Source organism: Myotis davidii, unplaced genomic scaffold (assembly GCF_000327345.1).
Source record: "Myotis davidii unplaced genomic scaffold, ASM32734v1 scaffold425, whole genome shotgun sequence".
Lineage (NCBI taxonomy): Eukaryota > Metazoa > Chordata > Mammalia > Chiroptera > Vespertilionidae > Myotis > Myotis davidii.
Window position 1 is genome coordinate 2,388,562 of NW_006296413.1, and position 16,896 is coordinate 2,405,457.

General features: G+C 38.0%; 1 protein-coding gene across 6 annotated transcripts in view; it reads right to left on the reverse strand.

Annotated features, from left to right (window-relative positions):
- The window catches only part of KDM2A (lysine (K)-specific demethylase 2A), an 86,386-nt gene that overhangs the window by 23,112 nt on the left and 46,378 nt on the right, over window positions 1–16,896 (reverse strand). For all 6 annotated transcript variants that reach the window (XM_006771514.2, XM_006771512.2, XM_006771513.2 and 3 more), the window contains 7 exons: window positions 15,036–15,214; window positions 8,900–9,006; window positions 8,446–8,539; window positions 7,118–7,271; window positions 6,085–6,200; window positions 1,795–1,921; window positions 261–655 (listed from right to left, as the gene is read on the reverse strand). In XM_006771514.2, coding sequence (XP_006771577.1) covers window positions 261–655; window positions 1,795–1,921; window positions 6,085–6,200; window positions 7,118–7,271; window positions 8,446–8,539; window positions 8,900–9,006; window positions 15,036–15,214 — 1,172 coding nt within the window. The remainder of the gene's footprint in view (window positions 1–260; window positions 656–1,794; window positions 1,922–6,084; window positions 6,201–7,117; window positions 7,272–8,445; window positions 8,540–8,899; window positions 9,007–15,035; window positions 15,215–16,896) is intronic.

The window sequence follows — 16,896 nt, forward strand, 5'->3', positions numbered from 1 at the left end:
TTCAACAGGCACCTCTTTTTTTCTTAATATAAACACTTTCCCAGGCTCTTCTTTATTTTTATGATCAGCCTGCAATTTTTGTTTTTAAGAGTAAATTTAAGTCCTGATGATACAAATATTAGTATTTTCACAACAGGCACCTCTTTTTAGGAACTAAAACACTATGCAGTACAAACTTATACAAAATTTCTTTCTCAGAATCCAGAAATTGACAGCTCTAGTCAGATCAGTAGCGGTCGTACAACACAACCAACTTTTACCTTTACGTCAGCAATCAGAGCATCTTCATCTTCTATCCCTGTAGGGACACATTTCTTGTGTAGTGGCAGAGACTCCAACTTGTCTACAAGGCAGCGAAGGCCTTCGAGCTCAAAATGGGTCAGATGCACCTGCCTGTCCTTTCGGGGACTACACTGGGGGTCCCACACTTGGCCATTGTGGGAGCCCCGGCTAGAGTCAGATGATGAATCTCCAGACAAGCTTTTCTTCAGACTTGGAAGACTTCGGCAGGTTTTGCCCAGTCCATCATAATCCAGGTTGACCCCATTGGCTACAGGGCTAGTGAGGACCGAACGCCTACTACTCAAGCGCCGGGGTTCTCGATCCACTGCTTCTTCATCTCCATTTCCAGATTCCAACCCATTTAACTCCAAATCTGTTGGTATGAAAAAAAAATGCAGTAAGAACAAGCCACTTGGCCATGTGATCAATGAGAGAAATAGGCAGCATCTAGGAGGGGCATTCAAGTTATAAATAATGAAGTTGTAACATGTTTAAAATGGTCTCTCCTTATTCCAACACCCATATATCCACTGTTAAAAATCACAGCTATAGGATTTTCAGAAGATTGAGAAGAGCTCGATTTTGTGTACTAAAAATAAGTTACCTATGAAAATTATTGTAAATTAATTTCAAGTTCAAACTCAAATTTGGGGCTATGATTTAATTATCTTTTTAAAAAGTAGACAGTGTGAAGCACATACTAGTATACTTAAAAAGTAGTTTTGTAAACTAAGAATTGAGTTACTATGAGACCCACGAATCCATCATCTGGGTATCTGCCCCCCCAATTTGTAAACATTTATTCATAAAGACATTTGTAATCCCTATGCTCATTGCTGCATTATTCACCATAGCCAAGACATGGAAACAATCTAAGTGTCCTTAGATGGATGACTGGATAAAGATGTGGTACATACAATGAAATACTACTTAGCCATACAGATGTGGGATATAAAGCTGAAAGCAATAAACAAACAAGCTCAGACATAGACAACAGTATGGTGGTGACCAGAGGAGAGGGGAAGGGGGGAGAGAGGAAGATGAAGAGTGTAAAGGGGGACAAATATATGGTGATGGAAGATGATATGACTTTGGGTAGTGGGCACATAATGTAATATACAAGTCATGTATCATAGAAATGTACAATTGAAACCTATGACCCTATTAACCAATATTATCCCAATATATTTAATAATTTTTTTTTAAAAAGTAAGATACATACCAGAAAATTGATTCCTTTCTTGAGGAATGAAGTAATAACAAACTCAGACAGAGATCCAGAATATTTCATTTAGCCTAGTAATTCACATCTGGGTAGGAGATCAGCTGTTAACCAGCATTCAACTCCAATGACTAAATTTGGTATTTTCAGGTAGATAAGTAAAAAAACAAAACAAAACAAAACAGAAAAACCCCCACAAAAAACCATTGAGCAACAGCCTGTTGAATATTCTTGGCCACACCCTCAATCCTGTAGGGTGTCTTGAAAGTTTGTATAGGCAGAAAACTTACCCATGCTGAGGGACTCTTTCTGAAATTCCTTGGTTAGGTGGGAGCGGTTGGTTATGCAGTACACATAGCGCTCCAACACATACCAACACATCTCATAGTAGAATGGATAGCGAAACTTATTTGGAACCTACAGAAGCAAAATAATGAGAAAAGAAAATTAATATCAACTTTAAAAGCGAGTTAGATAACTGTATCACTGCAATAATTAATCTAGAAAAAACTCTCTAGTCAACCTGAAAACCCAGGCTGGCATTTTCTATCTGACAACCTAGAAAATGTTGATCTTGGGAAACAATCACTAAAGATAAATGGTACTTGGAAAGACCATTCAGAACAACCAAAAAAACTGTCATTATTTATAACTTCTGAGTAGGAAAGCATCAAAAAGAAGTTCTGAGACAGAGAGTTACCATGTAAGACACAATATAGTTAACTGAGAAAATTGTTTTAGGGTTCTTAGAATACAAAGGCATGTCAAGCATCTGGCCTTTATTATAGTTCTACCCTGAGTAAGAAGGCCATGGAATAAAGAATCTAATGGAAAAACAGAACATGAAATTAAGTTATATGTTTTTATTATGTCCTTACATCTATGAAAGTATAATTAGAGACTCATTCTCTAGCTATATCCAGTCCATGATACAAGACTGACTATTTTCCCTGCTATCAACTCGGAGCTTGCCTGTCTTGCACTTTGTAGTTTGACAAGATGTTATGTCCACAAATCAAGATTACTGTTCCACATGGCCTAATCAGTCACTATCTTTGTTTTCTTTCCATTTTCCCCAAAAGTGGCATGAAATTATTCCAGCTAAATAATAATAAAAAGAACAGTCCTTTAGATCTACCAAAGCCAAGGAAAAGGCAAATCAGTATGTATTATTCAGTGAAGAAGACCAGTGATGGGGACTATCCTAAATATAGTTTGTTGTTTTCATTTAGAGAGGCCACCTTTCAGAAGAATAAGCAAAACAACATGTTAAAGACTGTTCTAAATATGCAACTCCTGAGAATAAGTTCCCATCTCCTTTTCAAAGCTGCATGTCAGGTAGTCTTCCCAAGTTGAGATGATCTGGATGGGAGTCCCTTTTCAAAACCCTTCACCAAGAAAGCGTACAGCTCAGTGGTAGAACATGTGACTCTAAAATCCTTCACCAGGTCACAGGGCCCTTTCCTCATCCAAGGCAGGAGAGGCATGTACTTCTCATTAGTTTTCCAACACAGAGAAGCCAGGCTCTGGGTCTGGGTCTCTTAGGTGGCTACAACAAGAAGAGGCTTCTCCTCTCTTATTTAAAAGTCAAATTTACTTCTCGGTAGATAGGGGGATGGACCACAAAAATATATGAGCTCCCCAAATTAAAGTCATTTTGGACTCTTCAGAACTGAGTAATATTGATAAGAGAAAAAAAAGAAAATACATAATAGGACATTGGCTCGGCTATTTTTTACTTGAACTCATCAGATTATGTTAGTAATAGTCAAGATATCACATACCCATCCTGCCCCATTACATTTTACCTATACTGCCAGACACCAGAGAGCATATCAATTACTGAGACTGGGTTCAAATTTTTTGCTCCTGATTACAAAATTATTGATCCTTTAAGCACTATCAGGAGAATAATTACTAACACTTAAGTTTATATAGTATATTTCTACACTGGCATGGCAAAAGTAACCAAAGCAATGCCTTAAATTTATATTTCTTTCATAAAACATCTTTTTATATTCTTCTTTAAACTTGGTAAGTTATAGAGATCAATAATATATTAGACATATACCAGGTTGGTATTTAGCACATAAAAGGTTGATGTAGAAAGCAATTAAAAACAAAACAAAACACTACTTCATTTTATAGAAACACAGAAGGGTTCCTTATTTGGAATAAAATAACTAAGCCATACTTAAGAAAAATGGAATAATATGTAATAATATTAACTACTTGAGGCCCAGTGCACAAAATTCGTGCAAGGGGCTCGGCCCTCGCAGTCCCTGCTGCCTTGGCCCTCAGGCCCTCGCAGCCCAGCTTCGTCCGGATGGTGATTCTGCTGTTTGGTCTAATTAGCATATTAGCTCTTTATTATATAGGATGTTTGATCTAATTAGCATATTAGCTCTTTATTATATAGGATTATTACAACTTCAAACTTATTAAACTCCTTGCTATCTTTTGTAGTTTCATTATGCTTAACAAACAAGCAGAAGTTCACCTTTAGAAAATTCATTTAAAAAGCACTGCATTCTCTCTTAATTCTACTAATAGGGCAATCCCTGTAACTCCAACAGTACCAATCTTATATATATATAAGATAATAAGTAGTTCCTAACCAAAATAAATGTTTCAAAATAGACACCAAAATAGTTAACTGACCATGTTCACCGTAAACAGGCCAATACCTATTCCTTCTAAAAGGTGTAAATTCTTTACTAACTGCTACTTTTTTAAAAAAATATTTTATTGATTTTTTTACAGAGAGGAAGGGGGAGTTTTTTATAGAGAGTTAGAAACATTGATGAGAGAGAAATATCGATCAGCTTCCTCCTGCACATCCCCTACTGGGTATATGCCCACAACCAAGGTACACGCCCTTGACTGGAATCGAACCTGGGACCCTTGAGTCTGCAGGCTGATGCTCTATCTACTGAGCCAAACCAGTTAGGGCCTAACTGCTACTTTTTAATTTAAAAACTTTCAAGTCCACCAAAAAGTTTCAAGTGCAGTACCATGAAGACTTCTCTAACTTCTCCAAGATTCACCAATTGTTAACATTTCTCCATATTTGCTAATCTCTATTCATATATGCTGTTATTTGCTGAACTACTTCAGAGCAAGTTATGAACATCACGTGCCCTAAATATTTTGTATTCTAACTGCTGTTTAATGTCAATACCATCTATACTTCAATCATATACAGATATAATTCAGCCCTGACAAACTAGGGTCTGCCCTATTTAACCCTAAGGCATGGGTCAGCCAGCAAATAGCAGCTGATGGATTTGGTCAACTATCCTATAATAATAATAAAAGGGTAATATGCAAATTGACCCTAACAGCAGAACGACTGGGAATGACTGGTCACTATGACACACACTGACCACTAGGGGGCAGACGCTCAATGCAGGAGCTGCCCCCTGGTGGTCAATGCTCTCCCACAGGGGGAGCTCTGCTCAGCCACAAGCCAGGCTGACGACTACCAGTACAGAGGTGGTGATGGGAGCCTCTCCCGCCTCCTCAGCAGCACTAAGGATGTCTGACTGCAGCTTAGGCCTGCTCCCCACTGGCAAGTGGACATCTCCCGAGGGCTCCCGGGCTGCCAGGGGGACGTCTGACTGCCAGCTTAGGCCCAATCCCCCCAGGGAGCAGGCCTAAGCCAGCAGATGGTCATCCCCTGAGGGGTCCCAGACTGCGAGAGGGCATAGGCCGGGCTGAGGAACCCCTTTCCCCCCGAGTGCACAAATTTTTGTGCACTGAGCCTCTAGTCTGTTTTATAAGGTCTGTGAGCTAAGAGTGGTTTTCACATTTTTAAATGGTTGAAAAAAATACCCTAAAAGAGCATTTGTGACAGGAAAAATATATGAAATTCAAATTTGTGTCCATAAATAAAATTTTATTTTATTTAAGCCATGCTCAATCTTTTAAATATTTCATTCTACAAGGCAGAGTTAGAAAATAGACAGACATTGTACGGCCCACAAAGCCTAAAATTTCTACTATCTGGTCCTTTACAGAAAAGGTTTGCTAAATCCTGCCTTAAAGTACCTACTGCATGTATATGAACTAACTTTTTTCCTATACGTCTAGAATGAAATCAGCTCTGTACCATCCTAGGGAAAACAGAAACAAGACACACAAATCATTTTCTATAATACTTTAGATTTCTCTCCGTTGAGAAAGGCAGTATACACATTTCTATATTAAACTACAATAGTTTGAGTGTTAGTAAAGAAAGATACATGAACTTAAAGTTGTGGATCTTGAGTTGATAAGTCCCATTACAACAAATTATTCTAAGAGCATAAAAATGAAAAACATGGCTCAAGACACTATCAAATGTCTACCTCTAGCCCCACATAAATCCGAGATATCAAGAACCTCTATGAATTGGAGTCCCCCAAAACAAGCACGTAGATCTTGTTAAAACTTTTATTTCAGTGTTCCCAAAATGTGAACACTGCATTTTAATCCAAAGAAAAATTAAAGTTTTGAGATAAACTATCAATGAATCTCTTATAACATTTATCTAACTAGAGTAATCCTGTTCACATCAACTGTTACACAGAATTACTTACCCGTGTCCGATCTTCAATGTTGTATATTTTTAACTGCATGGGGATATTGAAACTGTGCAAGAAATTGCCTCCAAACACTAACGTGTCTGTAGGAGTATACACAGCATGAATCCAGCCTAGAAGAAAGGGAGTGAAGGGTAGTAGCTGTAAGTACACATTCTGAAATGGTTCTTTCAGAGAACTAGTACAAGATTCCTACACCACACATTTTTTTTTTCTGCCTCTTAGTGGTTGTTCAGATTCTTTAATCTCTTGCAGTTTCACTATCCTCTATAAAACACAAATTATACTTTACATGCTTGTTGGTAAGCATTAAATGAGAAAATGAACGTAAAGTGTTTTCTTAAAGCCTTGTCGAAACAAGGCCACCGAAAATTTTGGTTCCCTCCCCCGCAAAAAAATTGGGAGAGAGAGAGAGATGTAACAAACTTTTACTAAATGCTGCTTCTATTTATTGGCGTACCTACTATGATTAGGCTCAGTATAAGAGTTTACATGTATTTTCATTTACTCCTCACAACAAAATAAAACAGAGATTTAAATACTTGACAAAAGTGGTTTAGCAGGTAAATGCATAGTCAGAATTCTAATACATGTCTGTGACCCTAAAAGCTGTGCTCTGAGTACTTATTTTGAAACGAATGACCTGATAAAAAATATTACTAATTCAGCACTTTCTCTAGCTTTCACAGTCATCCTCTAGAGGAGTAGGTAGTTCTTAACCAGAGGTTTGTATATCACCTGCAGAACTGGTTTTATCTAGAGATTCTGAATTTCTAGGGCTAATGTGGGGCCCAAACATATAGATCTGAAAAGCATCCATTGGCAATTCTGATACATACATTTAGTGGAAAATCACTGCCTTAAAAGAAAAAAATCTCAGCATCCACTGCATAATGACAGGAAAGGACACTGCTGTTTTCTGCCTACCCCAGCATCATAATCATTCTTGGTAGTAATCCATCAATTCCTCCTTTTGACTTAAGAAAAAAAGTGGCTAGAGTAGATAATCCATTTTTCCTATCCTGCTTACCTGAGGGAATGACGAAGGTATAGCCCTGCTTGAGCTCAATGCGCTGGCAATCTGACACCCGGTCACCCAGAAAGATGTCTCCCTGTTTCCCTGACAGCAGCCAATTCTCGTACAGCTCCAGGTTGTGGGCTGTAGGGGGGATGAGCCAGAAGACCTGTGAGTTAAAAAACTTCAGTCTGTTAACCGCCATTGACATGACCCAGTCACCCCCCTCAACTGATAAATAGGTACAAAGTTAAAACCAACATGTAGAAGAAAGGCAAGCAATTCTCCCAGCTAACAGAACTTGATCACTGGGAAATTCTAAGGGCCCCCAAAAGTACATATTGTTTCATCCTCCACTTGATGAAACAGCATTAGAGTTTCCCTGAGATTTGAATGTAGAACAAAGAACCTATCTAAGACTCAGAAAGAACTGGGGCATTGGGCTTATTACCTAGGCAGTCCCTTATTCGCCCCTGGCTGTCTGGCCTCTACAGTTCTATTGTTAGGTACAAAATCTTTAAGAGACTGTCTGGGTTGCTTTGTTCCAAGGTAGCGACTAAGACCAAAAGAATAAAACTTAAGGTACCACTTAAATGGATCCAAAGTAAATAAAATGATTTTGGATTTAGAGGTACAATTGTTCTAGATTAGGACCTCACATTTTAAAAGGTTTAAAACTTTATCTGTTTTTATTCCAGTTTTACTTTTCTCTCACAAATGCATTAAATTCTAAGAGGGAAAAGGGTAACAATAAGAGTATAATACTATTAACCCCTAATATTAGTTCTAGATTTCCATTCTCACACCATTTCAGAAACTCCAACAAGCTGAAATATAATTTTTTATAAAGGTGAATAATCTTTCAAAATCTATTTATAACTTCAGAAACGTCTTAAAGGTATCCTTTGGCCCCATTTTACACCAATGCCTTCATATAGGGAAAGGTACTTTAGATCTCAAATTGCTGATTTCATTGTGAATCTATCCAAAGTTTGTGTGTCCTTTTACTATCTTATTATGCTCCCACATAGAGAAATTATCTTGTCCTCCTAAAACCACTTCCTTGCCTTCATTTGGAGAATTCTGCTTTGGGGATCTACAAACAGGACTGTTGAGGTTTACTAAACACTATGCAAATATTGGCATGATCATAGTGGTCTAGATGAATACTAATTCCTATTGAATTCTAGCCAAGAAGGTCAACTAAATCTATAATTCTCTCTAGATATGAGCAGGACAATCTCCTAATAGATTCATCTCCACGTATATTAAGCAAGCATGAACTAAAGCAAAGTCATATAACCAGTGTCAGATTCCAACCCCCATCACAACTATAACCGTACCTTTCCCCCTTGATGGATGTGATACCAGACAGAGGTACCACCAAAGTCGACATGGAAGTCAGTATAGCAGCCTCGAACACTCATTAGACAGTACCTGACCCCAAAAAAAGCAGCAGTGTTAGTGCACTGATGAGAAAAAGAGGACCCGCCCCACCACAATGCCATACTCTGCCCAGTACACTCCCTCTCTCTTCCATCTAATCCACTCCCAGTCAGTGAGAGGAATGCAATTGCAAGTCATCTCATTACCAGTATAAATTTTTTTCTTTAACCATGTGATCATGGGTTGTAATACTCTTACATACACGCTTCCCTTTGGGACTGTAAAGGCTACTCTAAAGAATTCATGCTTTTGATCATTTAGGATACGGGGCATGGCGCGTAAGGAACCAGTCCTTGCTACTACTTTGGTCTCCCCTAGCACACTGAGGAAAATGCAGGGTAAGCCACTTACTTCTGCACTTTAGGGTACTGCATCTCCAAGATGGCATTTGTTGATTCAGTCTGACTTTCCTTCAAATGCCTTGGCCACATGTTGTCTACCCAGTCAATGAAATCCACCTTTAAAAAGGAAAACATTTAGGCTTCAAAGGTAGGGTCAGGATTAAAGGGAATTTTAAAATCAAGAAAAATAGAATTTTGCCCAGCCGGTGTGGCTCAGTGGCTGAGTGGTGGGTGACCTATGAACCAAGAGGTTGAGGTTTGATTCTCAGTCAGGGCAAATGCCTAGGTTGTGGCTAGATCCCCAGTAGGGAGCATGCAAGAGGCATTTGACTGATGATTCTTTCTCATTATTGGTGTTTCTATCTCTTTTTCCCTCTCCCTCTCTCTGAAATCAACAAAAACATTTTTTTAAAGAAAAATGAATTTCTCAAAACACACATTGAAAGACTGACTATAAGTATAAGTGAACTAAAACAATCTGTTGCTGAATCTTAGTACTGGTGGGCAAACATTCTAGTAATTATTATTTAACGAGAATAAAGACTAATGGTTCTATTAACATGATCATAAAGACAGCACTAATCAAAGTGAAGTTATTAAGTAACAGTAGTGTCCAGCCAAGCCTTCTCTTCTGTGTTGGTTCTGGTATAATCAACTCTATTTTTTTTTATACAATAAGAGGCACTACCTGGAAGGTACCTATAAACGAACAGAAAGCTATAACACTATTAGAGCAACTAAGATATTAAAAGTTAAAAAAGAAAGAAAGACAAAGAAAAAAAAACCAGTAGGGATTTGAGCTTTGCATGAATCTACATGGTGAGAAATCAGAAGTTCCAGGTCATGTTTTCTCAAAATCTTATGTAACTAGTGTGGCTCAATGGTTGAGTGTCGACCTATGAACCAGGAAGTCACAGTTTGATTCTAGGTCAGGGCACATATCTGAGTTGTGGACTCTTCCCAGTAGGGGGTGTGCAGGAGGCAGCCTATTTACTATCTCTCTCTCCCTTCCTCTCTGAAATATATACTTTACAGTCATAATTAGGACCTTTTTCTCAACAAGAGATACTACTATGGACACACACACACACACACACACACACACACACACACTAGAGGCCCAGTGCATGAATTCATGCATGGGTGGGGTCCCTCGGGGTGGCCTGTAGAGATCGGGCCCCAGTTCGTGCCCCTAGCCTCGCAGCCCTGCCTGGCACCCCACCTTGGCCTGGCGTTGCCCCCTCATCTGCTCCAACATTCCGCCTGCAGGCTGCTGCCCTGCTCCCTCAGTACCTGGAAGCTGGACGGCAGCCCCGCCCCCTGCCACTGGTCGCTATCTGCAGGGCAATCAGAGGGCGATTGGGTCCCCACTCGCATCCACCTTGGCCTGGCACCACCTGCTCCACAATCCCACAGCAGTCCCCCTCTCCTCCGGGCCCATTGGGGCCAGCAGCAGCGCCGCCAACACCCACCATATTCCACGCAGCCCCCGGTGGTCAGTGCATTTCATAGCAAGCAATCAAACTCCCAGTCTCCAGTCAAATGACCACCCAAGGACACAATTTGCATGTTAGGCTTTTATTATATAGGACTTTTATTATATAGTATATGTTTATTGATTTCAGAGAAGAAGGGAGAGGAAGAGCTAAACAGAAACATCAATGATGAGAGAATCACTGATCGACTGCCTCCTGCACACCCCCCACTAGGGATCGCCTGCAACCCGGGCATATGCCTTTGACCGGAATTGAACCCAGGACACTTCAGTCCACAGGCCGACGCTCTATCCCAGGGGTGGGCAAACTTTTTGACTCGAGGGCTACAATGGGTTCTTAAACTGGACCGGAGGGCCGGAACAAAAGCATGGATGGAGTGTTTGTGTGAACTAATATAAATTCAAAGTAAACATCATTACATAAAAGGGTACGGTCTTTTTTTTTTTAGTTTTATTCATTTCAAATGGGCCGTGGGCCATAGTTTGCCCACGGCTGCTCTGTCCAGTAAGCCAAACCAGTAAGGGCAGAAATCAATAAAAAACGTTTTTAAAAATCATATGCAAGCCCCTGGAACTCATCTGTAAAATGAGAATAATTACCTGAAAGAGATATTATAAAGAGTAGATATATCTACATGTTAAAATTTTTTGAAATAATATTATCAGAATTTAGGAATCTGTTCGAAATAATATGTGCTGAAAGAAATGAGAAGTGAAAATATATGAACTTATTGAACACTTTACACTGAATTGTAACATATCCTGGACCTTCAAATGTCTATACCCAAGCACTGAATTCTAAGAAACAGTCTCAGTAGATAAAGTGTGAGCCAAACAACCATGAATCCAGTGTAGCACTGACATTGTAAATATCTAACTTACGACTGTAAAAAATATGTAGCTAGTAAGCTTTATAACAACATCTGTTTGATTAAAAAATACACATCTAGACAGATACATACAGTCTGTGCATAATGAGATGAGACAGGTGTCCAGTGGACACCCAGATGTAAACTGCGGGAGAGTGTATGGAAATGACATGCAAGTTGAAACAAGCAAGATTAGGAGCAACTATGAAGGTTAACTTGTTGCTCCATTTCATTCAAAGAAGTTCTGCTTAGGGAGCCACCAGTTTTAATTAACCAAGCATTCATAGGCCTAGAACACTGAATGAAACCCAGATTCCTTTCTTTCTCTCAATCAAAATCTACTTTCTGTTCACTTAATGCAGTAGTCAGCATCTCCCATCTTCTGGTAATATCCTTTAGAAAGTCTTTATCAAAATAATGAATAATTGTACTTGCTCAATACACTGTAAGTTCTTATGTCCGATGGGGGAGAGGGAAATAAGAAACACACGAGTATTCCTTTATCTGGTGTCCATTCAGAGAAAGCTGAACTACTCTGGCCAGAATTTCTCACCTGCAACAACAAGTCACTCATCTTGGCCTCCCTTTATTTGTTATTATCATGTTGTCTGACTTCCAGGAGAACACTGTGGTAAGGTGTTCATACTTTTAATCTTTAGGCTCTGGATAGGCTTTTTGTTGAATGGCTTCATCCATTTGAGAGCAAGTAGGGATAACAACCAGGTTCTACCTATTCTGCACCAATATAGGCCCAACTGGTAAGAAGAAGTCTAATACCTAGGACCTAATGTATTCATTCATACACTGCAAAAACAGCTCATGGCCTTCCATAAACTAATTTCCTCATCACCAAACAAATCTGCACATTGTATCTGTTGGTAATTTTTATCTATCTCCCAGTTACTGCTGGAATGACAGCAGTAAACAATCTCTCGTCTCACCAAAGAATCCCACTTTATGCTAGCATCCACAATGGCACTTAAAAGTTGCCCACCTTACTCTCCCTGCGCACCTGCTTTTATACATTCTGTTCCTTCTGCCTGGAATTCTAGTCTTCCTTTGATTTTCTTAGAGAGAGTGGAAGGGAAAGAATTTTTACTGATTTCAGAGAGAGAAAGAGGGAAACGGAGGGAGAGAGAAGGAGAGAGAGAAATAGTGATGTGAGACACACACACACCGACTAGTTGCCTCCCACATGTACCCTGACCAGGGCTGGAAGTGAATCTTGGCTGGGAATCTAACCTGCAACCTGTTTGTTCGTGGGCCTGATGATCTAACCACTGAGAAACACAGGCCAGGGCTAGTCTTCCCTCTCTTTGCATCATTATTTCCTTCACGTTAAGTTTAGGTATCACGTCCTTTAAAGAGCTTCCCCAGTTTGCCTCCAGTTTAGTCCTTCCTATTGGCTTTCCACAACATTCTCATTCTGTATTTATTCTCTTTTGAAGCATTTCCATATTGAAGTTTATATAAATGCCTATCCTCTGGTCTTTCTCCCCATGAGATTCTGAGCATTTTGAGGATAAGGATGGCCTTATTGTCTACAGTACCTCTGGCACCTAGCACAGTGCTTAGCATGTGGTAGGCACTTGAACTAATAAGCTAAATTGGAAAATATGAAAGATCATAGTGAACAAGAGATCATATCATTTATGTAAAAAACATGAATGAATACACTTGTCAAAACTCATTGAAACGTACATTTAAAATGGGTACATTTTATTGTATGTCAATTGTACCTCAATAAAGTTGATTTTTAAAAAAAGCATTATTGAGATATATTAGAAAAGACCTAAATAAATGGAGGGGTATACTGTGGGCAAGAAAACCCGCAAAACAGTAAATAAATAAATAGTAATCCAGCAGAGTATGTTACCGCTTATATAGCAAGGTCATAGAAAGCTTGCTTGACTTTAGGATGTGACCTTGGTAATAGCTCACTCAATCTTTCTGGCCAGGTTTTAGGTACCTTAAAGATACTTGTGCATTATCCCTTTGTCCTTAGAAAATTTTCTACTTCTGAGCCCTTCCACAGATTCTATTCCTCCATTTAATGGTACAGTATTTTCTAATTTTTTAAAATGATTTTTTAAAAATATATTTTATTGATTTGTTTACAGAGAGGAAGGGAGAGGGATAGAGAGTTAGAAACATCGATGAGAGAGAAACATCGATCAGCTGCCTCCTGCACACACCCTACCGGTTAGGGCTATAAAATGATTTTTTATCAGCATTTAAAAATCATTAAAACTAGGGACAGTGCCCTGACCAGTTTGGCCCAGTGGATGGAGCGTCAGCAAGGGTCCCAAGTTCGATTCCGGTCAAGGGCATGTACTTGGTTGCGGGCACATCCCCAGTGCGGGGTATGCAGGAGGCAGCTGATTGATGTTTCTCTCTCATTGATGTTTTTAACTGTCTATCCCTCTCCCTTCCTCTCTGTAAAAAATCAATAAAATATATTTAAAAAAACAACAACCAACCAAAAAACTAGGGGCATAATGAATCAATTAAGGATGTTACAAAGAAGGCTTCATGTGTAAGTAACACATTTCTAAATTAAAAAAAAAAAAGAAAAAGTATGATCCAGATCAAGCTTTAATTTTATAAGTACAACCATATTTCTTTTAAATTGAAATTCTAAAAATATTAAGGAACACATTTATAAAAATAGGTTATTGTAATTATTACATTCCTCACTTAATTGAACTCTTTATTTATTAAGTAGACCAGGTTTGGCTAATAACAAAGTTAAATGTACCTATATTTCCTGTCTTCCTGTATTTCCATATGACCAAACAAACAAAAATTACTATTAAAAAAACTTTTGTCATTCTACAGGGGGAAATGTTTTCTTAATGAGAAATTCTGTATTTAATTATAGCATCTCAAGTTATAAGAAGCAATGACAAAAAATTATCTATTCAGATAATAGTGACATACTGTGGACATTTTCCCACTGGTCTATACATATCTATGTATTAATATAATAACAATGTAACTTAGTAGTAAGCTATATATATATACATACACATAATGATGTAAAAGCAATTACAATATCTTAGCTTTGAAAGTCAAAGGGATAAAACACGGAGATCTTGACTTTAAACAATTAGTATATTCCAAGTTCCAGGTGTAATACTTGACAAAAATGAGTTCTGAGTCAGGAATTAAATGAATAAAATTTGTCTGTAAATGACTAGGTGTATTTCAAAAGTGAAAGCAATCCCCATCAGAAAAATAAGTTTTCTCAATGTCCTGTAGACAGTCACTACTTAGCCAAGCAATGGGTAAAATCAGCACCTATCTTCAGGAGAGCTTGGATCAAAGACTAACTTTCCCTAAGTACGGGGTGTCAATTTATTGCTACTAGTTATCCAGTAGAAGCTACTCCAAAGTAATTTCATAAAACAATCACCTAGCTCTAAACCAATTTTCTCCCAAGCTTCTCAGCAAACATAAACCTATAGGACAGAAATTTATAAGGCAAACTTCCTATTGACAGTACTTACAAGAGTGAATTTTAAGATTATTCTTTATTATGTACAAAGGCCAACGTTCCTAAATTAAGTATATTGGTGATGTAAATCAGAATGGTCCCTCCCTATATAAAATTAAATTATTTTAGAAAATGATGGACCATTTAAAAATGCAAATTATCCTTATCAAATTGTCTTGTTCCTCTTTATCTTCATCTTGGTATGTACAGAAAGTAATAAATTCTCCTAGTAAATATACAACTCTTTTGGTGACAATGACAATGTGGAAAAAATCATTAGACTAACCGTGGAGGGCCTCTGCACCATGTTCTCCAGCCTGGTGTGGCTAAACTCTAGGCTGATGACATTATAGAGTTTTTCTCGTTCCTCCTCTGGGGTCTCATAGTAGCGTGTCCACTGAGCCATCGTCATTTCAATACCTTTCTGTGTGTTCACATCCATGACATCCACCATGCGACGACTCCCTGCCATGAAAGATGCATTGATTATCTCTACTGAGCCATTGATATCCATAAATACATTAAGACTGTAAAATACAAGTGAAAGTAAACAAACTAACCCTTTCTTATTTAAGGTTTTCAATAACAAGGAGCTAGTTGTGACTTGAGATAATCAACAGAAAATCAAATCACAGAAAATGGGAAAGACAATGGGTAATATTAAAAATAACAATCACTCCCTTATGTCATGTTTATTTATATGGTTAGGCACTGAATCTTATATTCAATATCTCACTCAATCCTAAATGCTAAGTAGTAATCTCCATGTCACAGATGAGAAAACAGGTGATAGGTAACTTGCAGGACAAAGCAGGACAAGAATGCAGGTAGGCCAATTTTAGAGTCAATGTACTTATCCACTGAGCTACGCTGCTTTGATGCAGATTTGAAATAGAATCTAATCTCTCCCACAAATTGAGTAAAAGACCGATTCTTTAGTGAGTACTAGATTAAATTTCAATCTGTCTACTCTTTTGTTTAAAAGGGTTATTTCCCAAACCTGTCAAGTATTTCTAATATAAATTTCCCTTTTCATACGTTCCACAAATATTTACTGAGAAAGATACCTACCATAAGGGACATAAATATCTATTTACATCAGACTCCCAACTAATCATAACAACCACAACAAAAGGCAGAATGCTAGAAGAGGTAGCATAAAATACTAGGGGAAGAAAATAATAGTTTTGGAGCCAAAGAGATCTAATGTACATCTCATCTCTAATACTAGTTGGCCAAGTTATTTAACTGCTCTGAACCTTAATATCATCTTCTATAACTTGTGAATAATCCCTATGGGCGGCTGTGAAAAGTTAGTCAGTAAAGTAAAATGTTTAACACAATTAAACAGTAATTAAAAATAAAGGAAAATATATAACCTATACTGATCAGAGAAGAAAAAAAGAGGGTAGGAGAATCGTTGAGTTTGGCTCTAAAGAATAAACAGAATTTCATCAAGAAAGATTCCACAGACAGAATTCCAAATAGAGGCAACAGCATAAGAGAAGATATGGAAAGGCAGCACAGCTAAAAAGTTAAAAAAATGGTGGTTAAGGAAGGGAGAGAATGAAAAGCTACTGCTGGAATATTAAGAATACTGTTCAACCTGCATGAAACTAACAAATACCTACTACATACCTGGCCTTGGCAGATATAAAGTAGTATTAGGACCTCATCCCTTGCCTTCAAGGAGTTTACAGTCTGGTTAGAGATAAAAGATAATAGGCAAGAGGACAAGAATATGGCCACAATGAAGTAGACATGACAGAATACATAATCAAATATACCATAAGTAAGGCAACGGACCAAACTACCCTTCATGTTTTAGAAGAAAAAGCAAATGTTAAATCATATTTCAAATGACTTGAAATACTACTTCAGACCCACTAGAATGGCCATATAATTATAATAATAATAATGAAAAATAAGTGCTGGCCAGGATGCAGAGAAACTGGAACCCTTAGACTTTGGTGGTAGGAATGTAAAATGATGCAACTGCTATGAAAAAACAATTTGTGGTTCCTTAATAAATTAAACACAGAATGGCTATATAACCTAGCAATTCCACTGTGAATATATATTCAAAAGACTCAAACTCAGGTTTTCTAACAAAAACTTCTACATGAATGTTCATAGGATCTCTGGTC